Consider the following 26,759-nt stretch of genomic DNA (forward strand, 5'->3'; position numbering starts at 1 on the left):
CGTTGATGAGGGCCCTCCGATGGCCGAGGACAGGTTTCTGGACAGGCCGGGTGAATCTGGCATGGTTTCTGCTTCCGAAAAACATCAGACTTTCTGGCCGGGTCAGTACTCTCGAACTATTCGACAGGTGCACGACGACGTAGGAAATACCCAGACAAATATTGTTGGGCCAGCATCAGAGCATTCCAACAGTCAAATTCCTTCACCTCTGCTTCCAGATAAACCTCGAAGTCGTCCCGTTCCGCCAAAACCACGACCAAAATCGCCCGTGAACTGGCCACAGACGCCAGCGACCATCTTTGAGGAGGAGAGAAATTCCCCTTTGCCAGCTGCGCTACTGCCTGGTCTTCCTGCTCATCCCGCAGTAAACAAGCACAGGGACGCAACAGCAATGCCGTACTTGTCACTGCACATACCAGAGCGGGTGCCTCGCCACGAAGCTGTGCAAAAGCCCACAAAATTTTCTTTGCCGGCACCTCCCAGGCTCCACGCCAGATCTTCCAGCAGGTCAAACTCGCGATCCAGCAAGAGCAGTCTCCTAGACTATTACGCAGGCCCTGACAGTGGCTCATCGGAAAGGCTTTATTCTTCTACGCCCATCGAATCACAGGCACAAGTCCGCAGGCCCCCTCCGACTGCCATCACCATCACAAAGCCTGCATGTCCGCCTCAAGCTGTCCGCAATTCAGTTGTCTCCACTGACTCTCGCCGTACTTCGTTCGAAAGTACCGATCCTGACGAGCCGACGCCCCCTGAGGAACAAGACAAACAATTGACACCGTTAGCAGAATCGCCAATCGCAGCAATTCGTTATCCGAAGATCCCCAGAAGTTCCAACCAAGCCGTCCCACGATCTCCAGGAGGTGGGATTTTGCCAAGAGCTGCGGTGGCGATGGCAGGTCCTCGAACATCGTCTCTTGGGCATGCGCCAGCAAGGGAGAAAGCATTTCCAGTGACTCCAGAGCGTCAGATGCTTCGAGCACACTCTCCGACCTTGAGCGGTACGACTCTAGCCGCGAAAAGACGAGGCTCTTTGGCGGCAGAGGGGCTAGAGGATAGTATTCACATTTCGAATTCAGCACATGCACCCAACGCCCAGAAAGTCAGCCGCAAGACTTTGGAGTCTTCGACAGGCAAGGAAGTCGTTGGAGGTTACAGATGCGAAAGTCCTTTGAAAGGATATGGCCGCGTCGCGAGTCGGCAACAGCCTAACTGGCCATTGACTGTGGCGACGAAGACTCGTGAAAGCCGGCCAGCATTGAAGAGTCCGCCGTGGGAACCGAAGCTGACGCCGAGCAGGATGGGAGATGATTTGTACTTGCGTGTTTCCGCGGCGACGCCTCAGCAAGCGCACTTTTCATCGTTGTACAATGCTCGATAACCTATTACTTTGCGTTGGCGCGTTCAAGCGATCGATCGATAGACCAGACATATGTAATGCTTATATTATAGACGAACTCGATGATGATTCATGTGCAGTGGCCTTACGGTACCTTACGCAGAGTTGAGCCAGGATGTTGATGCCGTCAGTCAGCGATGAATCATGCGGTGGTGCAGCTGCCGACGGCATTTGGGATTCGGCCATTGCATTGGCGAAAGGCGACATAGTGTGGCACATGGCAGGCATGGCATGGCATGGCATGGCAGGCACGCCACACCACCTGCACGCCGGCGGTGGTCAAACAGCTGCAGTGCAGTGCAGTGCAGTGCCGTGCCGTGCCAGGTGTACTCTTAGGGTATAACTATCGCCGTCCGGGCAAACACCGAAGCGCGGCGTTGGCAACGTGGGGCACTCGAGAGAAGTTTCCCTGCCCTGCCCTGCGACGAGCTGCGGGCTATGAAGTCACATCCGTTGAGCTTTTCTCACAGACCTACCCTACCCTACCCTACACATGCTCTGCTCGTCTCCGCTTCCACACTCAATTCTCCCCTACACCAAACATTACAATCATGGGCTACGACAAGACTGATCAGTTGGCCATCAACACCATCCGCACGCTCGCGGTACGTCTCCTGTGCCCGTGCCCCTCATCGCCTTGTCCATTCCTTCATTTCTGCCCTCGTCCGGGCTCACCGACAGCTGCTGCTGAAAATTGAACAGTAGTCATAGTCCTTCACTCCACTGACACCATGCTCTCCGCATACAGGTCGATGCCACCTTCGCCGCCAACTCGGGCCACCCCGGTGCGCCAATGGGCATGGCACCCGTCGCCCACGTCCTGTTCAACAAGTTCATGACCTTCAACCCAAAGAACCCCAAGTGGCTCAACCGCGATCGATTCGTCCTCTCCAACGGCCACGGTTGCATGGTGCAATATGCTCTGCTGCACCTCTTCGGCTACGATCTCAGCATTGACGACGTGAAGCACTTCCGTCAGGTCGACAGCAAGACTCCCGGCCACCCCGAGTCCCACGACACACCTGGCATTGAAGTCACCACTGGCCCGCTCGGTCAGGGTTTCACCAATGCCGTTGGTCTTGCTATTGCTCAGGCACACACCGCTGCCGTCTTCAACAAGCCAGGCTACGAGCTCGTAAACAACTACACCTACACTTTCTTCGGCGATGGCTGCGCTATGGAGGGTGTGGCCAGCGAGGCTGCCTCGACCGCAGGTCACTTGCAGCTCGGAAACCTGATCGCCATCTACGATGACAACCATATTTCCATTGGTAAGCAGTCTTCCAGGCATAAGCTTTGCCACGAGCTAACCGCCTTGTAGACGGTGACACAAAGTGTGCTTTCACCGAGGATGTTACCAAGCGATTTGAGGCCTATGGCTGGCACGTGGAGTGGGTGAAGGACGGCGACAACGACCTTGAAGGCATCGAGGCTGCTATTAAGAAGGCCAAGGAGGTCAAGGACAAGCCATCGATGATCCGATTGACTACCACCATCGGTTTTGGCTCCAAGCTCCAGGGCACTGGCGGTGTGCACGGCAATCCTCTCAAGGAGGATGACTGCCAGCAAGTCAAGCAAAAGTTTGGCTTCGACCCCAGCAAGAGCTTTGTTGTCCCACAGGAGGTTTATGATCTCTACCACAAGCACGCCTCCGAGGGTGCCGCTGCGGAGCAGGAGTGGAACCAGCTTCTCGAGAAGTACTCGAGCGAACACAAGGAGTTGGGTGCCGATCTCAAGCGTCGCTTGACTGGCAAGCTCCCTGAGGGCTGGCAAAAGTGTCTACCAGTATACAAGCCAAGCGACAAGGCTGTTGCTTCGCGTAAGCTCTCCGAATCTGTTCTTGAAGCTATTCACGAGGCTGTTCCAGAGCTGCTTTCTGGTTCAGCTGATCTGACTGGCTCGAACAACACCCGATGGAAGAACGCTGTCGACTTCCAGCCTCCAAGCCTTGGCATTGGCGACTGGTCTGGTCGATACCTTCGCTACGGTGTTCGTGAGCACGGCATGGCCGGTATCATGAACGGTATTGCCGCCTATGGCACCCTCATCCCAGCCGGAGGCACTTTCCTCAACTTCGTGTCTTACGCTGCCGGTTCCGTTCGCCTCTCCTCGCTATCGCAGCACCGCGTCATCTATATTGCCACACACGATTCTATCGGTCTGGGAGAGGACGGTCCCACCCATCAGCCCATCGAGACACTCGCACACTTCCGTGCTCTGCCCAACATGATGGTCTGGCGTCCTGCCGATGGCAACGAGACTTCCGCCGCTTACTACGTTGCTCTGACGAGCGAACACACGCCTTCCATCCTGGCGCTGACTCGTCAGAACCTGCCACAACTTGAGGGCTCGACAATTGAGCGTGCCATCAAGGGTGGATATGTCGCGCTTGAGAACGAAGGCGCTCAGATCACCCTCGTTTCCACCGGTTCAGAAGTGTCACTTTGCTTGGAGGCTGTGAAGTACCTGAAGGACAACAACAACATCACTGCTCGAGTGGTATCCATGCCTTGCGTAGAGGTGTTTGACGCTCAACCGAAGGACTACAAGCTCTCTGTCATTCCAGACGGCATCCCTGCTCTTTCCGTTGAGGTCATGAGCACTCTTGGATGGGAGAAGTACTCGCATGAGCAATTCGGTCTCAACAGATTCGGCGCCTCCGGTCCATACAAGAATGTCTACAAGGTGAGTCTAAGCCTGCATGATAATATTTGTACTACACTGACGTTCCCTCCCAGAAATTTGAATTCACTCCAGAGGGCATTGCGAAGCGTGCAGTTGCGACTGTCGATTTCTACAAGGATGTCAAGCCTCTGCGATCGCCACTCAACCGTGCCTTCCAACAGCTTATCTGAATTCAGTATATGGCCATGGTCATAGATACCAGTAGCCGCGGCGCTGAGAAAAGCATAATGGGAAGCGATTAGAGAGACCTTGAATCTCATAGATAAAAATGCTACGATGTTGAACGATTGAACCATTTTCGCTTTGACAATTTCGAAATCTAGACTTCAAACACGGGGCCGACTTCTCTCCCGGGTCCGGCGCCTTTCTGTCTGAGGTCCGCTATATCGATGCGCCATCCTCGCCACTGCTCGAGCCCGCGCTTGACCTCCTTGATCCTTTCGATACGATTCTTCTGCTCCTGTTCTTGTGCCAGTCGGAACGCCTCTTCATCGAATCCGTCTTCGCTCATAAGACCCATAGACATTGCTCTGTCTCTGAAAGGGGTTTTCGATGGCTCCCTGCCCGTGAAAGCATTGATACCAGACGTGATCACATCTTGAAATGTGCTTGTTTGTCTCGGCAGCGAGCCTCTGTGTCCACCTGCGCTGTGTGGTGTATTCAAATCCACATCCTCATAGTTATTATCATCCATACCCGGCTGCAATTCTGCTCTTCGATCTCGCCATACTCCACGTCTGAGATCGAAGTTCTCGGCTTCTAGAGCTCGAATGCGTGCCTGGAGAGCGCCAGCTTCAGTCTCGTCCTCGTTCAGCTCGAATTCTGAAGCATCCCGAACGTGAGATGGGCGTGACTGGCGCTTGAGCTGCGAACGTAGGTCGGTGAGCTCGCGATCTTTGCTCTGCGAGGTGTTCAAGCTATCCCTGTGCAGTTTGGTCAAGGCCTCGATCTTCTGCTCGAGTGATCTAGCTCGCTTGGCTGCTGCTTCAAGATCTGAATTCGCACTCCGCAGGTCGGATTCGAGGACGGTGACGCGCTTCGTCAAGGCTTCGGGATCCTCATTGGCAGCCGCTGTCTCGTCTGAGGGAATGGCAATGGAAAGCTTGAGCGACTCCAACTCTTGCTTCGCAGCTTCTGTAGCAGCCTCGGCGGCAGTCGTGCGTTCGTTGGCCTCCTGAATAGCCACGTCTCGTTCTGCGAGTGTGTTTTGCAGAGTGGTGATCTGGTTGCGCAGGTTGCTCATATCAAGCTCCAGAGAATGAATGGTTGAGTCCTTGCTCGCGAGCTGCTCACTGACATCCGGCGAAGTTCCAGACTGTCGTCGTGTGGGTCCTTTGCCTGCGGCTTGTTGCGCCTGAGAGAGCTGTCGCTGCACAGATGCCAGTTCTGTGCTCAGCCGCTGGGCCTCCTTCGCCTTGGACTTGAGTTCCGCAGCGTCACCACTACCCTCTCGCAGGCTCTCAAGCTCTTCTTCTGTCTTGGCCAGCTTCTTCGTATGCTCGTCGTGTTGGTCTTTGAGCGACTTGTTCTCCTTTTCGAGTTCCTCGATTTTTGCAGCCTGCTTCTTGTAAAGTTCTTGGACTTCTGAGTGCGCATTCGACTCTGAGCGATGGACCTTGGCCTTCGTCTCCTCAGACACCACTGGTTCCTTCTCATCTGCGGCCATCGCGGTCGTTTCTCCGTCTTGCTCTCCCGCATCATCTTCAGCTGCTTCCGCGTTCGATGTATCAGCCTGCTCTTTGTCTTTCTTCTTGCCGCCCTTCTTGCCCTTCTTCGCTTGTTGTTTCTTGAGTTCCTCAAACTATGCCGGCCAGCTGTCAGTTTGGGGAGAGCATTGGTGTCGTATTGATCGTATATCAACGTACGCGTTTTTTGGCAGCGGCCAGCTTCTCTGCTTTCTCCTTGTCTTCGTCGGCCATCTTGATCGATTAGGCGAGTAGCGTAGGAAGAAATGCGAATTATCTGGCTTGGGAACTTGTGAGGCATTCAAGGAGAGTTCATCCCTTCTCTCGGCAGCACTCTCCGGCACGGAACAGCGAGCTGTGCTTCCGCTGCCTCATGCACTGTAGATTCAAGCAACAACAATGCCAAAGCAGCGCATCGAGACATGCGCCTTCGAGTATCAGTCGAACAATTGCAACATGTAAGTTTTGTGCATCAGAATCGCTGATCACTACCTCAGATCAGCATGCCTTCTGTGGTCTGCTTCCGCAATGCACGCCTCTGCGTCGATGGCCAGCTACATCCTCAAGCACAGTTCGATGTAGACACTAGCACTGGAAAGATCATCGAGAGGAGCCAGCATCCAGACCACATCACAATCGACCTGAAAAATGCTATCGTCGCACCCGGATTCTTGGAGCTGCAGACAAACGGATCGAGAGGCTTCCACTTTACGCATTTCACTGATGCGGAAACATATACGGAGAATCTCACGCGAGTCGCAGAGTATCTTCCAAGAACAGGTGTGACAGCCTTCTATCCCACAGTCCCCACCGTGGCCAGTCAAGATTTCAAGAAGGTCAGAAACGAGAGTCAAAGTTCGATCATGTATGGCTTACACGGAACTTCGTAGATACTCCCATGTCTCGCACCGCATGATCTAGCACGTGCTGCCGCCGTCCTCGGTGCGCACGCAGAGGGACCATACCTCCAGCCTCTGAAAAAGGGCGCTCACAATGCCTCGCTTTTCCAATTGCCCACAGTCCCTCCAGAACATATCTATGGCCAAGAGGGACTGGCTGCCACAAAAGTTGTCACTCTCGCGCCAGAGAATGAAGGCTCTCTTGACCTTATCAAGAACCTGACGCAGAACGGGATCATGGTCTCCTTGGGCCACTCCAATGCCACATATCATCAGGGACTCGCTGCTGTCGAGGCCGGAGCCAAGTGCTTGACTCATACTCTCAATGCCATGGCGCCTCTTCACCATCGAGATCCAGGACTGACAGGTCTCGTGGCCACTCCTTCAACCAACTCGCCCTTTTTCAGCATTATTGCTGACGGCAATCATCTCCATCCCAGCGTCGCCACTGTGCTCTTCAGAAGCAATGCGAAGAAGTGTGTCCTCATTACGGACTCGATCGAGCTCGCAGGACTCCCAGATGGCACCTACCCAGGTCATGCTCAGATTCCGTTCAATCAAACAAAACTTGGAAGCAAAGTCGGCATTGAAGGCACAGAGACACTCGTTGGAGGGTGTGCGTCACTTTCAGAGTGTGTGCAGAATCTTGTGAAGTGGAGTGAATGCGGTATTGCCGAAGCCGTCAGATGTGTGACGGAAAACGTGGCAAACTTGATGGCATTGACAGATAGAGGCATGCTAGAACCCGGTCGCAGAGCCGACTTTGTTGTTTTAGACGATGAAGCAAATGTGCTTCAGACATGGATAGGAGGTGTGAAAGTCTGGGATTTACAACACAGTGCAAACAATTAAATCAATTTGATTTGGGGTATCATAGAGCATCATTGCCTTGCCTCCAGCAGAAACTCATGCCCAGCCGCTGGAACTCCTCAGTGCGCCGAGACCTCTCGAGCTATCGCTATCTGGCACCGTCTTCCTCCCACTTCGTCCGATACATCCATAATGAATGACCTCGTTGTCAGGGTATACTCGAATCGCACCAGCGGCTTGAAACCGTTTGTGACAGACCTTGCAGTGATCCAGCTCCCCGATTCTTACTCGCCTGTTCCTTCCCGACGGTCGTTCATCACTAATGTTATCTGGTCCAAGCAGTAATGTTCGTTCACGGTTTGCCTTCCTCACGCCCTCGAGTCCACGAACGATCATGTCTTCGCGTAGGATCGAGGTAGCATTCCTAATGCGACCTCGAAAGTAGTCCTGCAGCTCTTGAACAGCAAGGTCGTCCGGCATGAGGTCAAGAGTGCTGCTGGCCGGGAGACGGGCGCCGTGTTTGCCGAGGAGCTCGAGAGCTTGGGGCCATCGTTTCTCTTCTGAATGTGGCGGACGTAGGTAGAGGCCTAGAAGAATTGCGAAGATGTTCGCACGGCTTGCACTGTCTTCGGGTTCTAATTGACGGAAATGCTTCTCGTGGGTCGTATTTGCCTCAAGAAGGCATTCCTGTTTCTCGGCTTGATCTTCGAGATAAACTTTGTTGCAATATTCCTCGGCCTTGGCGTAGTCTTTGAGCTGGAAGACGTAAATAGAAAGAGCTTGCTTGTGGTTACCCATTGCGCTGAGGACAATGGCACGGGATTCGAAGAAGATCGGATCATCTGGAGGTAGTTGGCGAAAGGTCTTTTCTTTCTTGTACACTTTGCTCTTGACCAAGAACGCCTCAAGCTTTGCTTTCAGCTGGGATCGAGATTCGTCATCGACAGCCTCTTTCCTGAGCTCGCTCAAATACAGGTCGATGAGCTGTTGATGGAAATCACCGTTGCTATCACCTAATTCGTCGATGATGTGTTCAAGATACTGAATCTGCAGCTTTTCGTCAATCTCGCCGAGAAAATCTAGGACTTGATCGCGTGGAAGCTTCTCGGCATTATCAGTGTCCGCGAGGAACACATCCATGCCAACTTCCGGTTTTTCTCGAACGGGCCAGGCAGCGTACTCCAGTATCAGCCCAACGAGATCGGGCGGCAGCTGCTTTAGATAGCCCACAGTACGTTCTGGACCGCGCATGCCTTGGGGAATTTCGCCATCAGCTTCGCCTTTGCCGAACTTGGCAAGCATTTCCAGGGCCTGGCGATGCAATTTCTTTCCATGTAGGAAGTCAATCAAGTCATTGTATCGCTCACCCTCGTAAAGCGCTGACTGAACGACATCGGGATTACAGAAATTGTCGAGCCGAAAGAGCGGACCGGCCAACATCGGCGTTGCAAGCATGTACGACCGGAAAAGAGTCGTGTCAACGAGCTGTGCGATCCTAAGAAGTTCTTTCTGCCAATCTACCGGTTGACCAAGTTTTCCTAGAGTAGACTGTGGCAGAAGATTATGAAATTCAGGCAGACCGGTCTCTTTGTCTAAAGACGGTGGATCGACCTTGAGTGTGCCGTCGGGGTTAAGATGCTTCTGAACCTGTTGTCTGGTCTCAGCCAAGAACGAGCACAGGCAACGAACGGCAAATTTGAGATCTTCTCCTTCTAACGGCTTATCAGAAGCCTTTGGTGCCCTGATGCGAATGCTGGCATTATCCGCGTCCTTTCGAGCTGGTGACTTGATCGAGGCAGCGTCCGAGTCCGCTTTCTTGTGGCTTGATGTTAGTTTTCCAAGAATTCCTTTTGAAGGAGTACTAGGAGCTGCTTTTACGTCGTCGTTGGTGTCGCAATTTTCAGTGGTGTGCTCAGCTTCACTGGATTCTTCGGGAAAGCTCGACAGTTCACCAGCAATGCTTCTTGGGAATAAAGATATGACTCGTTCTGGAGATGTCTTGGCGTCTGTGAACAAATCAAGCGCTGGTCGATACTTTTGTTGCTGAAACAGAGCAATGGCTTTCAATATCATGATTTCGCGGATTCGGCCAGGCTTGTCATCGATCAAGGTATCCTCAAGCAGTTCCAAAAGACTGATCGCCTCGTCAAATCGCTGCTTCTCTACCAGCTCCGTGAGTTGCGTGTGGTACGGCAATGCATTCATACGCCATATCATTCTGTCCGATGCTACAAGAAACCCTTTCCCGGCGTGCGCGAGACTTATATAGGGTTGGGGAACGTGGAGGATGGCTGCGCCAGGCACGTTGATCGTTTGCAGCAGTGTCAATGTCTCTGGGTTGCGTATTTGTAGCGTGCCTTTGTCGGGCGGTTGCAGCGCCAGTAGATAAGGGTAGCTGTAGCCAATTGCCTCCGGTGCCAGTGCCCACGGTACCTGTCGTCTTTCCAGAGGTTTACCATCAATGGACACGAAGAGAGTATTGACATCCTTCGCCAGGAGAACTTGACCGCCGGACAAAGCAGTAGCCATTGGCTTGGGCACCCAGCTTCCCATACCCATATATCCCATTCCACTGCTGCTGACCGCACCAAATCGGACACCAGCCAGCTCTCCTGCGTTAACGTCGGCTGCAGCCTGCGGTACCGGTTTCGTGACAGAAACAATCTCTTCTGAAGCTACGTCAATCACAGAGAAGCCTGGATCCATGCCGGCAACGAGGCGAGATCCATCTGCCCAATTGAGGCTTTTGATGCTCGCCTCCAGGCTAATTTCCTGGACATCTGGCAGAAGTTCCATGTCTTGCCAGGTCCAACATAGAACCTTCCGTCTCGCACCCACAGCCAATCTTGACACGAGGCCGGGCACATTCGTGTCTGGGTCCTTCACTACATTGCTGGTGACTGCGAAGCAAGCGGCACCTTTGGTGCGCTCCAGCCGCTCTACCAATTCGTATGATTGCAGATGATGCAGCGAGATGTATGCATCGCTCAGACTGACTAGCAGATTGGCCTCCTTGATCATAGCCAACTGCTGCACTGGCTTCTTGCTGAACTTCTCTTGCTCGTTCAACAGCTCCACATGCTTTCTCTTGGTCGGGCTCGGCGGGACCTGAGCATCTCCATTTGCCTCTCCATTTGCCGCCTCTCCTACGTTTGATGTATTCTCGTTGACGCGAAACACTCGCAAGACACCAGTGTTGAGGCCAACCAGCAGCCGGTCGCCGTACGCCAGCAGCGACTCAACTCGGGCTTTGTCGCGCGGCTTGAGCTCGTGGATGGCCTGCGCCTTGAATGCGGACAGCATCCCGCCAGGTGGTAGAATCGTGTGCTATCGCTCGGTCATCTCGAATCCATGCATCTTCCGTCCTTGGACGTGGACACAGTCGTGAAATGTTCTGCTGTGAACGCTGCAGCCTGCAAGAAGAACAGCTGAGAAGGAAGCTGGAGCTCGACTTGACGTTCAGATCCGCGTCCCCGCCACGAGGCACGGCTTCCACTGATCAAGCAGCGTTGCGCACAACTACAGCCACTTTCGTTGCATGGCTCGAGGAACAGAACGCCTCTCTCCAATTCTATCCTCTCCCTTCCAATGAACATATGGAGAACCTGAGTCTCCATGATGCGGGCAACGCGCCTGCTGGTCCAGCTGGACCGCCAGTCGTGCCTCAATTGCCCGTACGTCACTTAGGCCATTACGCGCGCTCATGCAATTGGATTGGACTGACGAGCAACAGCCTCAAATGTTCACAACCGCCGCCCAACTCCTCGATCTTACCGACAGTGAGTGCGCCAACAACGGAGACCACCTCCACCGCCATGAGGACGATGACATGCTAGCAAGAGTACAGAAAAGCTGATGGTAGTTCTACGTGATGGCCGAAAGCTCATTGGGGTCTTGAGGAGTTGGGACCAGTTCGGTGAGCGGATATGAGACGCGAAGCATAGTGCAAGCTGTTCTGATTACCTTGGCAGGCAACCTCGTGCTTCAAGACACCATTGAGCGATTGTTCGTGCACGACTTATACGCCGACATAGAACGCGGGCTTTTTCTCGTGCGGGGAGAAAACGTCCTCATCCTGGGTGAAATTGTAAGGACGCGGCAGATTTTCCCACTACGGATCGCGATCTGACCAATACTACTAGGACCTCGACAAGGACGATTACATCCCAGAACCATATCAGCTGGCACCAGCCGAGAAAGTCTTTGAGCTGAAGAAGCAGCAAGACCAGGAGAGGAAGAAGACAGACAAATCAAAGTTTAAGAAACTCGCAGAACTAGGCTTCGAGGGAGAGCATGCTGGGGAGGTATTGTTTTGAAGTTGCCCTCGATGCATTCTGCAAACCGAGGCGCCATCACATTCGAATGTTACATGGATCTTGAACATGCGGATCCCCAGCTCCTAGCTAAGTCGATTGCAAACACAGAGGTCCTTCTTGAGCAACTTCATGCCAACGAATCGACCAGGGAAGACACGTGATTTGTTCCTGTTGTGCGCTTCATCCTCTTGCACAGCAGCAGCTCTTGAACGACTGTTGTCGCAAACTTTCGATCACAGTTGTTGCTAGCTTCACGTACATTGCGCGACGTCTGTACAATGATTGGCGTTATTACTCATTTCAGTCGTGCATTTGATGGGATACTCTCTTGGTACACCAGCCGGTGACAGTATTTGCGCACGCACAAGCTGTCGTGATACCATGCGGCTCTTGTGGCCAAACTCAGTTGTGTCAGAAGCTGTGACTAGGCTTAGAATGGAATAGAGTTTGTCGAACTCTAAATCCCAAGTGAAGCTTCGGCTTCAACTTCGACTTCCTCTTGACATCAATTTCACCACTTTTTGACGTTGGCTCAACCAAGCATCGTCCATCGTAAAAGTTCACCTCTTTATCTCACCACCCGAAGCAACCGCCCAAAATCCCCCCTTGCGACTGCATCTCCACGTTCGAGGACGTCGCGACCAGTGCAAGAAGGCAAGTGGATCTTTCGAAGCAGCCGCGCCGTGCGCACGCAACACCAAGCAGCACGAGCCTGCAGGCGCTGTTCTAGCTGCCTGAATTGCAATTCACCTTCACTTCAGAAGAGCACCCCACCTCTAAAAGGCTTGGCAAACAACAAAAGCACACTCGGAAACTGACCTTTCCAACTGAGCCTCAGCAGGCGAGACGATTGTCACTGGCCTATAAAATCAACACTGGAACACCTGGAGCACTTGACTGGAGCGGGAGTCCCACGATTGACTAAAACACCAAGCCTTCCAGGTTGCCTGCCTAAGCCAACGCCAATTGCCTTGCCGGACACACGGGACCTTCTCGATGCTGTGAGGGCCAAAGACTGACGCGTGACATTATCAGGAAAAATGGAAGCGGGCGTGACCACGCGACGCGCATCGCAGCGCAAATCGACCTCGTTGGTAGCCGACACCATAGAAGTCAAGCAAAAGACCGACACCATCGCCACATCAAATGCGCGACGCTCAAAAAATGAGGCCAAGATGAGTGAGCAGACAAAATCCCCACACAGTGTCTCGCCACCTGTGGCCAACAGGCCTTGGGCCAGGAAGGGCAAGGTAAAGAACCCATTTCTGTTCATGTCTTCCAGCATTCTGACTCTGTGTAGGAGCCCGCCGGTCCACGTGGATCTGAATCTGGCGATGAAGAAATTGAGGAATGGCCATTCGAAGATGATATGCGTGACAGCGACTTCGAAGACGAAGACGTGTTCAGCGAAGATGACGCTAAGTCTGTCATATCCCTCTCTTCTGAGCTGTCTGCAGCAGATCAAGACCGCACAGGACTACCTGAGCGGCCGTGGAAACAATTCGACGAAAACGCTCGCCGACATTATGAGATGATGTTCTGCAGCATTACTGCCCATCCCATGCATGGAGCTTGGGACTTCACTGAGGACTACCAACGGGAGAAGGACATCGAAATGCTGCGTTACATGGAGGATTTCCCACTTCCAAGCTGGGTAATAGCGCAGGACAACGCACATGCCGCGTACTACCAGCTTCTTGAGCGAACCAGATGTAGAGCGACGGGTACCAGCATATACAGTCATGATCGTGCGGCTCAGCCTCCGCCCCATCCTCCGCAACAACAACACATGCCACGACAACAACAGGTCCCGTCTCGCGCAATGAGCTCTGGACCTGTTCCAGCACAAGGTCAACGCCAAGGTCCCCAAATGCACTTTCAAGGCCCTGCGTTTGGACAGCCTCAACGCATGCCGCCTCACATGGGTCCACCACAGCCACCGTCTGGGATCCTTCGGTCTCAGCCGTATGCTCAACCCATGCACGTCATGCATCAAGGCCAGCCCCCTCCCGGCATTGGCCGTCCTGTCGGCCCTCCAATGACTTACGGCATGCCAGCACCAGGCTTCGCAAACAATGTTATGTCGGCTTATGGACCATTTCCGGGCGAGCAGATTCCCAGACCGAGGTTAGTCCGCCTTGACGCTACTTCGTGAGAAGTATACTGACATCTGCAATAGACAAGGCAGGGCAAAGAAAGAAACACCGATCGCTACCACGCCACCGCCTCCTCCACCAACTCCGCCGTACGAAGCTCGGACGAAGCCATCAGAGACACGAAAAGCCCCCATCAAAACTGCTCGAAAGCCGGCTCGTCGTCAAGCAGAGGCGGAAGAATTTCCATGGACACGTCAGCTCAACTACCGGGAAGAGAAAGGCAAAGCAAGCTGGGACGAGTCAATCTACGATCCTGTGATTCTGCGGGAAATGCAGGCTACCCGAGAGCGCAATGCTCCAATCATTGAACGCATTGATTCCCGTCTACAAGAAACCCAGCGTAAGATCTGCGGGGCTCGATGGCCTACTAGTATCTTGAGCATGAGCTGACCACAAGCACAGGTATTGCGCGCGCTGCCAAGAAAACTCGTGAGAAGAACCAAGGTCAAGAGACTAACTCTCCTGAGGCTGAGGTGGTTAAGAAAGAGCGCAAGAAACGTAGTGGTCAAGGCAAGGGTGAAGCAGGCGGCGATCCATACCACTCTGGCGCTTATTCTTTCGCATCAGCAGAAGATGAGATGAAGGCCAAGGAGATGGGACTCGAATCAGCGGACGAAGCAATCGAAGCTGGAGTGTCGGGCAAACTTGAGCCGGACAAGATGGCACAGCTGATGATCCTGTGGAATCCCGGCAAGAAAGGAACGACGGAGGAACTAGAGCAAGCGAAGTTCTCGGTGCGTGACAATGTGCTCACACATAAGCAGCTCGAAAAGACGGCAATCCTGACGAAGAGAGCGGCCGAGTGTATCGTTGACTTCTGCCCGGACATGCTTTGGCGGGGCATGCTACTTCGAGTCACCAGTGAAGGCGGATACGGCAACAAGGATGTGCGCGACCGATTCTGTCTCAACGGCTGCTATTGCGACAAAGCTACAATCACCAAGCGTATCAGCGCTGCTCTGGGGCAAAAGCAGGTGCAACCCAAGTCGAAAGGCTACCAAGACGGCGAGTTGGAATGGTATGAAGAGAATGTTAAGGACTTTACACACTACATCGACTATTTTGGCATGCGCACCAGCCATCGCAACATGCTCAAGATCCAGCTTGCCGGCGACAAGCGACGCGCCAAATTCGAGAAGGGCGGCGTGCAGGGACAAGCACACAAGCAGCAGCACGAGGCCGCCGATTCTAGTAGCGATGTCGAAGTTGTCAGCAGCAAGCGTGCCAAGCTTGACAGCGAGAATGCAACATCTGAGGGCAACGCTGAGGGGGAAGGTGAAGAGTCGGACAAGGGTGGTGGTGATGGGGAGCTTGAGGATGGGAATGAGTCTGGCGAGGAATCGGACGACAGTAACGCCGTGTCTCTGCAGGACTCGGACATTCTCGATCGCATGGATGAAGACTGAGCCTTGCTCTGCGACTCTACGTTTTCGTTGAGACACACCTTGATCGAGGTGGCGAAGAATGGCAAGCAGCAAGCTTCACATGGTTGCTTCATCACCGCAACGTGCGGGCCAGGTACAGCAGCGGTGAAGGGATGGGATTTTGGTAGAGGGCATGTGGCAAAGTGGAAAGCAGGCATTGGAAGGGTCGCTGCGCTGGCATGCGATGTCTACGGTCTACCGCGTTGCTTGCGGCAGTACGGAGGTTGAAATGGTACATGGGCGGCAGCAGCAGCAGCAGCAGCAGTTGACGGGCAGCCGCGTTCGCCACCGATGTTGGGCAACAAGCATGGCCCAGATAGCACATGCGGCAGTTTGTATGCAGAAGCCGTCATAACACAGACAGCAGTTAGTATATGTGAAAAACTTGATCAAGTGGTGTGAGAGTTGGTGACAGAGTTCACTAGAGGCGTTGTAGCTGGCAGAGCCCATTTAAAGTCCCGTAAGAGCGTCAGTGCGTGGATTCCACTAAGAATAGCCTTAGCCTGCCGCAGCGGACTCGGTGAGATCTAGAAGTCCGCTCCGTAGTATGCGTAACTATAGAAAACGTAATCTCGTCGTCGGCGCGCGTCGCTATTACTAGGTCGACAGTACTAGGGTAGTAGTAGTAGTAGTAGTAGTAGTACGATTTCCGCTAGCATACTAAACATCGCGAATAAGAGGTCGTACGGTCGCAATTTAATAGATTTCGCACTGTTTTAATAGATTTTAACGACCTCCGCATCTCTACTAATAGATACTAATAATATTACTAAAAATAAAGCTAAAGTTTATTAGCAAAATAGCGGTATAGCAAAATTCGAGGTATAGTTAGCGATTATAGCTATTTTAATAGCGTTAATATATATTAGAGGGCGGCGGTATATAAGGCATACTACTATAGACCTATATCGCGCTCGGAGGCGCGTATTGCTACCTATTAAGTGCCGGTAGTATCGGTAGAGGTATATTAAAGCTATTAGTTACCTTTGCGACCTACGCGACCTACGCGACCTACGCGACCTACGCGACCTACGCGACCTACGTAACGGCGGAATTTAAAAGAAAGCGTAACGAGAACGCGTCGATACCGCCTAGAACTACTAATAGCGCTTCTTTACTAAAATTTAGCTAAGCTAGCGCCGCTAGTATTCGTTCGGATATGTATCTTTATTCTATCTATTTCTCTACCTATTTCTTTAACCGCTTCGGCGGCGGCTTCTTCTTACTCGCAGTATCTACGCTCTTGCCCTTCCGCTTCTTACTCGCTATCGCGTCTAGCGGCGGCGCCTTTAAGGTATTATAATAACGCGATAGCACGTTACTTAGAAGTAGTAGTTATAATAGCTTCGGCGGCTGTAATAGCGTTATATTAGTAGAAGGGTAGCTATTCTTAAAGTAAGTTAGTACTAACTATGTAAACTCGCGCCTAATATTATTATCGAACTCGTAGAAGATTAATAGTATCTTCGAGATTACCTACGTACGCTTCTCGTCGTTTTCTTCGAGGCCTTCTTCGTCGTATATACGCTTAAGCTTAAAGATTAACTCGTACGCCTTAGTAAGCGTCTTACGTACGTTAAGTCGATAGATAGGCGCGTAAGGTGCCGCTATTATAGTATCCGTACCTTGTTAGTAAGGCGCGTCTTCTATCTCGTAGACCTCGAGTACGCGGCCTTTAAATATGCTAATCTAGTACTACTAGTACGTATCTTTAATAATAGTACGAAGAAGAGTAATATAATAGTACTAGAGGTAAGCGTATAGTATACGATAGCGGCAGAAGAATTTATAGTCGCAAGTAAGGAAGGCGCGGTCCTTACTAAGCGGCTTTAGGTCTTAGAATGCCTCCTTGTCTAGCGCTCGACTAATTTCGGCGCTAACCTTACGTTAAATAGGCTATAGAAGGCGTAGAAGGTATATTCGAAGCTCGTCGTCGTCGCTATAAGCGAGAGAATATATATTCGCGCCCTAGCAGTACGCTATAACGTCCGATCGGATATCCTTAATCCTTATCTCGCGAAGAACGTAAATCGCTACGCCTTTAAGTATAAAGTCCGCTACTATCGGCGCCTTATTACTATCTATTTTAAGGTATGCGTAGAAGCTCTTATTTATGTTTATAGTCGTATTTTGTTATATAATTATTAGTACGCCGCTATAGCGAAAGTAGAAGGCCTAAAGGCGGATATCTTTGCCTATCTCTTACTCTAGATAGTTCTTATTTAACGCGTAATCTGCGTTTATAGGCAAACTGTCGATAGCGGCGGAGAGGGACTATTTCGCGCCTTCGAGAGAGTAGCGATAAATAATAGCGGCTCGAAGGTATCGACGCGTCTTACTATAGGTCTTACCGCTAAAACGACGAGCGACCGTACGTTAAACGTAGATATAGCAAAGAAGGTATATTATATAGTTGCTAAATGCTATACAGACTACGCGTTGCTCTGCCGCCGAGTCGTCTATTAATATAAATTTAGGTACCTAAATTCCGTCTATCTATATGCTTATTTTATATAAGAAGGTCGATATAATATCGCTATTATTAGTAGGAGTTAGTATATACGCAACGGTACGCGAAATGCCGTATTTGTCCTTTACTATAATAGTATAAAGGTACTAACTAAGATAATTAGTCTTATATATCGCGTCTATAAATGCGATCGTAGTATAGGATTTTAGTAGTTCTATACTAGTTTTAGTCGCCTAAACAATACTATAGGTTGTTTTACCGTTAGTCTCGCGTACTACTAATATATTGTCGCAAAAGAGCCCTTCTATACTAGTATGTTAGTAATTGTTATAATAGAAAACTAAAAATTAAAACAAAGGAAGCGCGTCGAATCTAAAGTTTAGAGTTCGGCCTACTAAGATACGCTAAAAAGCCGGACCGAGGTATTGCCGTAGCTTCTAAAATTCTTAATTAGCTCGAAGCTAAGGCTCTATAGCGCTTCCGCTTTAAGCGAAGAACTTCAAAATTTCGAGATTCTTTAAACTTCTAGCTTTCCGGGCTTTTATTCGTAGGCAATCGAGTCTAATATCTTCCTCGGTATAGAGGCTAAGTTAGACGAGCTCTATATCGATTAATTAGTTAATCGGAGTTTAGATCGGCGGGAAGCGTCGGCCCGCTACGCTTTCTTTAACTTTAGATAGTAATAAGAAATAATATACTTACCTTCTCGATACTACTTAAATAAGTCTTCCTTCTACTATTGCTATACTAGCGACGCGCCGCTAAGTTTACCGTTCCTATATACCTTCCGAAAGGCGCGACCTAAGTTATAGATATCGTATTTCTGCATCTATCGACCTCTAGCGGTATTAAATAGCTTATACGCGACTAGGTCGTACTCCGCCTTTAGCGCCTTCTATATAGTACTCGGTATATAGCCTTAATATACCTACCGACTAGCGGCAGTTAAAAGAGCGCTATATCGACGGAATACGTCGAAGTTGTCTAGTTAGTAGTAATCGCTATAGTCGTCGCGATTTATATACTATATCCGATATACGATAATCTCCTAACTACCGCTACTACCGAGTCCTTTACTATCCTCGTTACTATCCTCGTTTAGCGCGATATTACTCGGACTATAAATAGCGATAACCTTTATCGTTATAGTATAATACTAAGTGCGCTCTATCTTCTTAGCATCCCTCTTTACGCTATAGCCCTTCGTCTTATTACTCTTCTAGTATAGTTGTTTGCGGAAGCGGTATATATAACGCGTCGTTTCTAGGCTACTCTTCTCGATATAGTTATAGTCCTTTACCTATATATTATTAATATATAGCTAAAGCGCGTACTACTGTTTTACTAATACTTTAATATAGTTATCGAAGCCTAGAAGGATTAGTTGTTCTCGCTACTTGCGGAGGTTGTCGATATATAGCAACTACGCGTATTTATCGCTTAGCTCGACGAGAACTCGAGACTTTCGAGGGTAATAATAATCGGAGGACTCGGACGCGTCTAATGCGTTATTTTTACTAGAATAGACTAATTCGTCCTCCGCTAGCCGTTCTATCGAGAAGTTAGCGATTCTAAGCCGCTACCGCTAGGCGCAATTTGTATCTATACTATAGTATTCTAACGCGAAGTCGCCCTAAGCCTCTAAGGTAAGTATACTACTATTTCTACTATCGCCGACGAGGTTACTAATTAATATAGCATTAGAAGAGATTAAAGGCATAATTTAATTAATAAGGCGCTATTAGAAGAGATAGAATCTGCTCGTTATAGAGGGCGGAGTAGAGCGATAGCGAGGTTAGTAGGGGTAGTAGGGATATAGAAAATAAGAACCTAAATAAATAGGCGCGCCTCGACGCGCCGGAGCGGAAGCGTATATAATCTATACCGACCGCCGCTCTACAAGGTCTAGAAAGGCTATTCTTAGTAGGTTAGGCGCTCGGATGCTCTTACGGGACTTTAGACGCCTGCAGCTGGCAGCACTGCAGGCCTAGACGGGACGAGCTGCTTTGGGCTCCTTGGCGGTCGATCGCACCAGCCTCCCGTTCACCATCCCTTTGAAAACTCGACGGTTTTGCCTGTGCGCTCATACAAATTCTGTCTGTGCACACAATTAACCGCCTTTTCTGCTCCACTTATGTTCGCCAAGCACAACCGGTATAACCTGCAAAGGGATTCACCGTTCGTTCACCGTTCACCGTTCACGTTCGCGCGACGCTGGACATGCATCCCTTTGCCAGGCCGGTGGGTGAGAGTTCCCGCTAGGAATTACTGCTCGCTGTTATGGTCCGCCGTACAACTCACAGACCTCGCGGGCAGAGTACGGGTAGCATGGTCAAGCTAACCAGTCCTGGCCTAGCAGCCGTTACCTACGAGTTTTCAAAGGGATGCAGAGATGCAGCTTGCCGGCCCAAAATCTTGTTTGTGCCAGCGTTCATCGTCACGTCGATGCTTTGTTCTCCGTCACCTGTGTCGCATTGTATCACTATGCCCTCGCCTCCTGTTATTATCTGGCCACGCCCATGCCCACGCGCGCTTGCCGTGCTGTTACAGGGGCCGTCGGGCGCAATGCCGTGTGTCATTATTGGGGGTGTAGCATCAAACGTCGCGCCGCAAACAGATTCGTGGGAAAGTGGGAAATGAGATTATTGCCGCGGAGGTGCGCCACAAGCACGGACAGCAGCAGCAGCAGCAGCTAGTGCTCGGGCAGGGCAGGGCAGCAGGCACTGTGCATGGAGCGGCGGGCGTGGTTGGACGGGACAGGGACAGGGACAGGGACAGGGACAGGGACAGGACAGGTCCAGCAGGATTGTGGCGAGTGCAAATGCTTGACGTCGCGCTTGCCGCCTTGCCGCGAGAGTTCCCGGCTGCGCGACCACGGCTCGCATGAGGCATTGATGGGGGACAAGTACTTATTCATGGAGAAAGTGTGATGTAGGGAGTCATGGAAGGACTCCAGATTTCTGCTGGCGCTGGCTGGCGACGTGGACGGGAAGCTTGCGTTTGGGAAGGCACGGCCAATCACAGGCGCGCTTGGCACATTCGAGCGTTGCCATGCGGACAGGCAAGGCAAGACAAGTAGTGTCAAGTACGTGAGGCTTAAGCTTTGCACTAGCCGACCAGTAGGTGGCAGGATTCAGGAAGCCGCAGGAGAAGTGATGAGTGAGAGAGTAGGGACCTTTAGAAGGTCTACTAGCTTCCAAATAAGCGCTAGCTAGTAACCGTTATATAAAGGATTAATATAGCGCTTTTTACGGACCTTTAGAAGAGGCCACTTTGCATGTAATTAAAAGCGGTTTAGTACGGTAAGGAGCTCCTATTCTAGACCTTCTAGGGTATAGACTTTAGCTATAGACCTAACCTATAGACCTAACCTATAGACCTAACCTATAGACCTAACCTAAAGCTATAGAAGAAGCTATAGAAGAAGCTACTATAGTTATAGCAACTACTATAATAGCCGTTACTATTGCGAGTAAATACCTCGAGGAAGATAGTAGTAATAAGGAGCGGTAGGTATAACGAGAAAGTAAATCTATACGTAAATACTAGCACCGCTAGTCGAGGCGTAACCGACTATTTAAACTAGCGAGAATCTATAAGAAGGAGCGCTTCAACCTCGATAGTTATCTAGAGGCTAATATTAAGGGTAACTTCCGCTTTATAAGGCCTTAATTAGTAGAGTTAGTAGACCTACTAGATATTAGTTTAATCGTATTACTAGTTAGTCTTAAATTGCCTCCTATAACGGTGCTTTATATTGTCTATAAGCGGTTATCTAGTCTAGGCTTCTAGAAGGATATAGATAAGAAGTTTAGCTATTTAGCTACTATATTAAGTTACGTATTTAACGCGGTTATATATAGCCTAGCGCTAAGGTAGAAGTCCTTCTTGTTCTTTAATAAGAGGCGGCTTAGTAAGCAATATCTCCGGAGCCTAGCTTAGTCGCTATATCTATTAGTTAGAGTATCTAGTGTCTTCGGATATATTAATAGTACTATAAGGAAGATCGCGAGACCTAGTCGTAACTAGAGGGTGTTCTATAATAGCTATAAGCACTTCTATAAGCACTTCTATAGCCTCAAATTCTAGGGCGTATAGCTACCGGATAGCATACTGCTAATTAATAGTCTATATCTAGGCTCTTATAGTAATAGTCGACTAGTACGCGAGTCTAATATTAACTAGGTATAGCATAAGTTATTCGACGACGAAGAAGACAAGCTCTTTCTCTTTAGCGACTCGGTATATAGACAGGTTAATAGCATTATTAGATCGTAGAAGTCGAAGAGAGGCGGCTATCGCGACCCTATATAGGCGTAGGTAGCGAAGGAATAGTCGGCTCTACGACAGTCGGTCGAATAGGGGTTTAGCGAGGTAACTAATAACTAGCTATTCTTCGAGTATAAGAAAGGGCTACGTACTAGTTTAATGCCGATAGGATCCTGCTATATTATAGCAGTCTTACTTACTAATTGCCTGTCTTGTTATCGTAGAAACAAGGTCGCTACGCACTATAGTTTAAGCTATCCGGAAATTAGGGATTACCTAGGTACTAAGTTTAAATTGCTACCTATGCCGCTAGTAGACATAGAGGTACCGGATCTAATGCGTATAAACCCTTCTAGTAATAGATTAGAGGTTGGAAGTAATATAGAAGATATAGGGGATATAGTTGTTAATAATAGTAATAAAGAATAGTAAAGAATAGTAATAGATTAGTAATTCTAATTATATCTAACCCTTCCGCGTTCTCTTTATCAATCCTCGGATTAGATACGGAGGAGCTTCGGAGGGCCGTTTTACTATAGTTATAGCTATATTAATTGCTTCTTAGTATCTTAGTAATAGGTAGAGGCAGAGAATAAGCGGGGGTATATAAATTTCTAGAGATAGTCGAAATTCAATCTTAGTAACTAGCATTATAACTAATAGTATCGAAGGTAGTAACAACTATACTAAATAATTCGCATCTCTACTAAGTTTCTTACTAATTCCGGAACTAACTAGCACTTAGAATACTATATATACTACCTACGATTCAATCCGCTTCGCTTAAGTCTAATACCTCGATTATACGAATATCTACGTACTAACGGCTATTAATCTCTAATGTCTAATGCTTCTAACACCTACGAGACAGTTCTATCGCTATCGTAGCCGTCGTTACTATTTCCTATTAGTGTAAGAACGTTAGTAACGAGGTTGTCGTCTAGGTCTACGCTAAAGTCGGTAACCTACGATAACTACGAAGGAACAAGAGGAACGTGTCTAATACGGCTAATAAGAAGGGCTCTTAGCTTATTAAATTGACGTACCGTAGAGGCGTGCATTAGCTTTATACGCTTCTTAGAGCGGTTGTCTATATCGTCTATACGATATATTAAATAGTAGTCTGCCTTAGTAGAAGATCTAGCCCTTAGTCGCTTAGCTAGTATAGTAATTGCCTCTCGAAACGGCTCTAATACTCGACTTAACGACCTCTCCTTACTTAGCTGCCTCTTACTGTCGATATCTAACCGCCGCCGAGTCGTATACAATATAGCCTTAGAAGGAGAAGAATTTGATAGTATCGATAGTGTCGATAGCGCTAGAACAACTGCTAGACTCGGTATCGAAGGACTCGCAATAGTAGGAGGTAGCTCTTAAAGCCGTTAAGACATAATACGGAGTATATTGTCTTAGACCTACTAAGCTAGAGTCTTATAACTACGCAACTCCTTAGTAGTAAGTAGCTTCTTACGGAGCTTCTTGTTATTTAATAATATAGTGTCCTTAAAGCGATTAAGGATCTGTTTAAACTCGGAGTCGTTAACTACTGTACCGGAAGCAGTAAGAAGGGCTCTATACTCGAGAATACGCTTCGCAATCTACCTACGAATAAGGCTATCTATACCTTTAACAGCACGTTGTCTAGCCGGCCGGTTGTCGTTGCACTACTTCTAATAGCGCTTTATTATATCTCTTATACGACCTTCTATATAATAGCTAGAATTGGCCTCGAAGTACTTTACAATAAGTAAGGCAAACTTATTAGATATGCGGCTATTACCTTAGACTCGGTTATAGTCGTCTTCTATACCTTCTAGCTAGTTAAAGTTGTGCTAAGAGTTTTTAGTATTATTGCTAGAAGACTAAGAGTCGCTTAAATCTAGTGCAGGCTGTTAAGCTATAGCCTGTTATTGCCGCTAAAGGTAAGCCGTTAAGGAGGTATCTATACCTCTAATAACAACCGGCCTTAGTAGAGTTGAATTTGGGGTCTATTAAGTAGCTATACTGCTAGAGCTATCGCTATTATAGCTTAATTCAGTTAATAAGCTTACTACGGACATAGAGCGACTATATAGCCGCTTAATAACTAACTAAATTGCAGGCAATAGACTACCGAGCGAGTGCTACGGTAACGGTAATAATAAAGACATATCTATATAAAGAGGTAGACCTTAAAGAGCTACTATAATAGGTATAGGCGGCGCCTATAGTAGTAGATAGACTAGTGTAGCAAAGGCAGTAGTAGAAGAGCTAGAGCCTAGGTCGATAACTCGAGGGTAATAAGATAGGGTACTAAGGGTAGCGAGGGTAGCTATAGTCGAGGAAATAGTATATTTAGCTAACAATCTACGATATCTACTACCTCCGAGGTGCCTCTTATCCTAGGACCTATACTACTGCAATTACTAATAACCGCTCTATTCTACCTCCTAATTATACTAACGGCTATATACCTAGACCTTTATATATATAAGCTAGTGCCCTCTTATACTATCTCGAAGACCTAATAGCTACTTTCTACCTTACCGTAGCTAGTTATAGTATAGCTTATTATTCGGTAGTGCTAAGAGGCTAATTTGCCTTTAATAAGCTAAGCCGGTTAGGGGTTAAGCCTCCTTCTATATTCTTCTACTACTTAACTTCTTATAGTTAGTAAAGGAATACAGCCCCTGCTAGTTGTTAATATAGCGTCTTATATGCTTTTAAATAGGCCTATTTAAAAGCACGGTCTAGGTCTACGAGTCGATAACTCGCAGGGGTGGAAAACCAGCCTACGAAGGATGCGGTAGTAACCTTCGTATCCACCTTATTCGCCGACAGCGTGAAATTGGTGGCTTCTGAAGGTCCCTAGTCGCGTCGCACAGGTCGCTTGGAGGTCAATTAAAAAACGCTGTGAAGCCTGTGATCTAGATGGATGGGGCATGTGCGTCAGAAGCTGCCGCCGATAGAACAAGCAAGCAGCAAGAACCGTCTGACCTCACATATAGCCCCTTCCTCGCCCCCAGCCCGCGAGCTCGCATACCGCATACCGCCTTCCCTCTTCCCTCTCCACCCATCCCCATCCCCATCCCCATCCCCATCCCCATCCACCCTCAACTTCTTCTCGCAACCACCACCACACACACACACACACACACCAGCTATCCTTCAACTCCAGCCTCAATCGACCACCACATCAATAACACATTGCATTCCCACCACACACACTCACAATGAAGGCTGCTTTCGCCCTCGCCGCCATTGGCGCCACCCTGGCTGCCGCCCAGGCCAATCTGCCCCAGTGCGGTGTACGTCTGCTTCCCCTGCCATGACAACCTTTCCCAAGCACTACTGACCCATTCACAGCAGGTGTGCATTGGAAACATGTTGGGCTTGGCTCCTTCGTTAGGATGCAACAGCAACGACGCTGCCTGCCTTTGCCGCAATGCCAACTTCGGATACGGTGTCCGTGATTGCGCCAACGAGGCTTGCGCCAACGCCCAAGACGCCCAATCCGTCATCTCGTATGGCACACAGTACTGCGCAAGTACGTACATTACAAGAGACATGCGACTCCCTTCCTACTATCACATGCTAACAACCACTAGGCGCTCTTGGGGACAGCGCATCTGCCTCGAGCGCAGCCGGTGCCTCTGTCTTGTCTAGTGCAGCTGGAACCGAGTCTGCTTCTGGCACTGCCAATGGCACTGGGCATGCTTCAAGTACTCCGATTACCACCTCAGCTCTCACTGCTGTTGTATCCTCCGACGGATCTGTCTACACCACCACCACTGGAATGACCACCATCTACTCCGCCGGAGGAGGAGCCATCGCCTCTGCTACCGGAAGTGCCGCCTCTGCAGCTAGCGGTAAGTTTTCTTGCCACTTCGGCAGTAAATCCTCGCTAACTTTCCTCCAGCTGCAAGTGAATCCGCAAACAGCGTTGCCAGCACTGCCAGCGAGGGTGCAAGCTCCGTCATCAGCTCTGCTACCGAGGCTGCTGCTTCTGCTGCCAGCTCTGCCGCCAGCGCCGCATCGAACGCTGCCGAATCAGAAACATCCTCTGCCTTTGCTCCAGCCATCATCACTGCCGCTCCAGCCCTCATGGCTGGTGCCCTGGCTGTGCTCGTCCTTTGAAGTCATTGCGCTGCAACCTTTTGGAGCTCCGCGAACTGGAGCGAAGCGAATCGCTACGACTCACGAATACACACAGCAAGTCGCCGCAGATGATCACGACGTTCTACAATTGGATTGGCGATGATACCATTTCAGGCATGAGCACTGAACATAGCGTTTGCTTTAGTTTCACGCGTCAATGACATGACGATTATAATGTAATCTCTCTACAGCAGCAGTCTGGCTGAAAGAATTGAATAGCAATAGAACTCCAAGCTTTGGCGTTTCCGCATCATTCCATCGTTCTCCTTCTTGCCATTTATGTTTCGTTCCTCCACTGCACGCACATTTGAACCCTGACCCGCTGTGAAAGCCTTGGCGCTTGCTCAACTTCAGATTTGCTGTAACAGTCACAGGCTCTCACTTTGGCAAAGACTTTCTTCAACTCAAAGCGTGATAACTTGCGGGCGCACTCATGTTCAGGCCCTTGAGACATATCGAGTTCTATCTGGCGACGACACGGAGGATCACCAGCACTTCTACGTAACGTA

General features: G+C 49.7%; 7 protein-coding genes across 7 annotated transcripts; 5 read left to right on the top strand and 2 right to left on the bottom strand.

The window, feature by feature from the left end:
• The first annotated feature begins 1,780 nt into the window (after positions 1 to 1,780).
• MYCFIDRAFT_71376 (uncharacterized protein) lies at positions 1,781 to 4,374 on the top strand. Its single transcript, XM_007922128.1, has 4 exons — positions 1,781 to 2,004; positions 2,148 to 2,670; positions 2,721 to 4,084; positions 4,138 to 4,374. Exons 1-4 carry the CDS (start codon positions 1,951 to 1,953, stop codon positions 4,252 to 4,254), a joined length of 2,058 nt encoding a protein of 685 aa, XP_007920319.1. The 5' UTR covers positions 1,781 to 1,950; the 3' UTR covers positions 4,255 to 4,374.
• Positions 4,356 to 6,003, bottom strand: MYCFIDRAFT_169946 (uncharacterized protein; the record flags this gene model as incomplete). The annotated part of the gene is made up of 4 exons (XM_007923213.1): positions 4,356 to 4,385; positions 4,419 to 5,860; positions 5,887 to 5,898; positions 5,946 to 6,003. The coding sequence occupies 4 exons, from the start codon at positions 6,001 to 6,003 to the stop codon at positions 4,356 to 4,358; spliced, it is 1,542 nt and encodes a 513-aa protein (XP_007921404.1).
• A 269-nt stretch (positions 6,004 to 6,272) lies between these two features.
• Positions 6,273 to 7,520, top strand: MYCFIDRAFT_28806 (carbohydrate esterase family 9 protein; the record flags this gene model as incomplete). The annotated part of the gene is made up of 2 exons (XM_007921699.1): positions 6,273 to 6,605; positions 6,660 to 7,520. 2 exons carry the CDS (start codon positions 6,273 to 6,275, stop codon positions 7,518 to 7,520), a joined length of 1,194 nt encoding a protein of 397 aa, XP_007919890.1.
• A 54-nt stretch (positions 7,521 to 7,574) lies between these two features.
• Positions 7,575 to 10,781, bottom strand: MYCFIDRAFT_26523 (uncharacterized protein; the record flags this gene model as incomplete). The annotated part of the gene is made up of 1 exon (XM_007921569.1): positions 7,575 to 10,781. The coding sequence occupies one exon, from the start codon at positions 10,779 to 10,781 to the stop codon at positions 7,575 to 7,577; it is 3,207 nt and encodes a 1,068-aa protein (XP_007919760.1).
• Positions 10,782 to 11,181: 400 nt separating this feature from the next.
• MYCFIDRAFT_126773 (uncharacterized protein) lies at positions 11,182 to 11,794 on the top strand (the record flags this gene model as incomplete). The annotated part of the gene is made up of 4 exons (XM_007923214.1): positions 11,182 to 11,257; positions 11,326 to 11,394; positions 11,450 to 11,565; positions 11,621 to 11,794. The coding sequence occupies 4 exons, from the start codon at positions 11,182 to 11,184 to the stop codon at positions 11,792 to 11,794; spliced, it is 435 nt and encodes a 144-aa protein (XP_007921405.1).
• A 3,221-nt stretch (positions 11,795 to 15,015) lies between these two features.
• Positions 15,016 to 15,777, top strand: MYCFIDRAFT_209772 (uncharacterized protein; the record flags this gene model as incomplete). Its single annotated transcript, XM_007923215.1, has 1 exon — positions 15,016 to 15,777. A coding segment is annotated over one exon (341 nt), but the record flags the coding sequence as incomplete, so codon positions are not given.
• Positions 15,778 to 25,150: 9,373 nt separating this feature from the next.
• On the top strand, positions 25,151 to 26,502 carry MYCFIDRAFT_86075 (uncharacterized protein). The gene is made up of 4 exons (XM_007922459.1): positions 25,151 to 25,400; positions 25,459 to 25,639; positions 25,701 to 25,961; positions 26,012 to 26,502. Exons 1-4 carry the CDS (start codon positions 25,326 to 25,328, stop codon positions 26,227 to 26,229), a joined length of 735 nt encoding a protein of 244 aa, XP_007920650.1. The 5' UTR covers positions 25,151 to 25,325; the 3' UTR covers positions 26,230 to 26,502.
• Positions 26,503 to 26,759: the final 257 nt, after the last annotated feature.

Source organism: Pseudocercospora fijiensis, assembly GCF_000340215.1.
Source record: "Pseudocercospora fijiensis CIRAD86 unplaced genomic scaffold MYCFIscaffold_1, whole genome shotgun sequence".
NCBI classification, from domain to species: Eukaryota; Fungi; Ascomycota; class Dothideomycetes; order Mycosphaerellales; family Mycosphaerellaceae; genus Pseudocercospora; species Pseudocercospora fijiensis.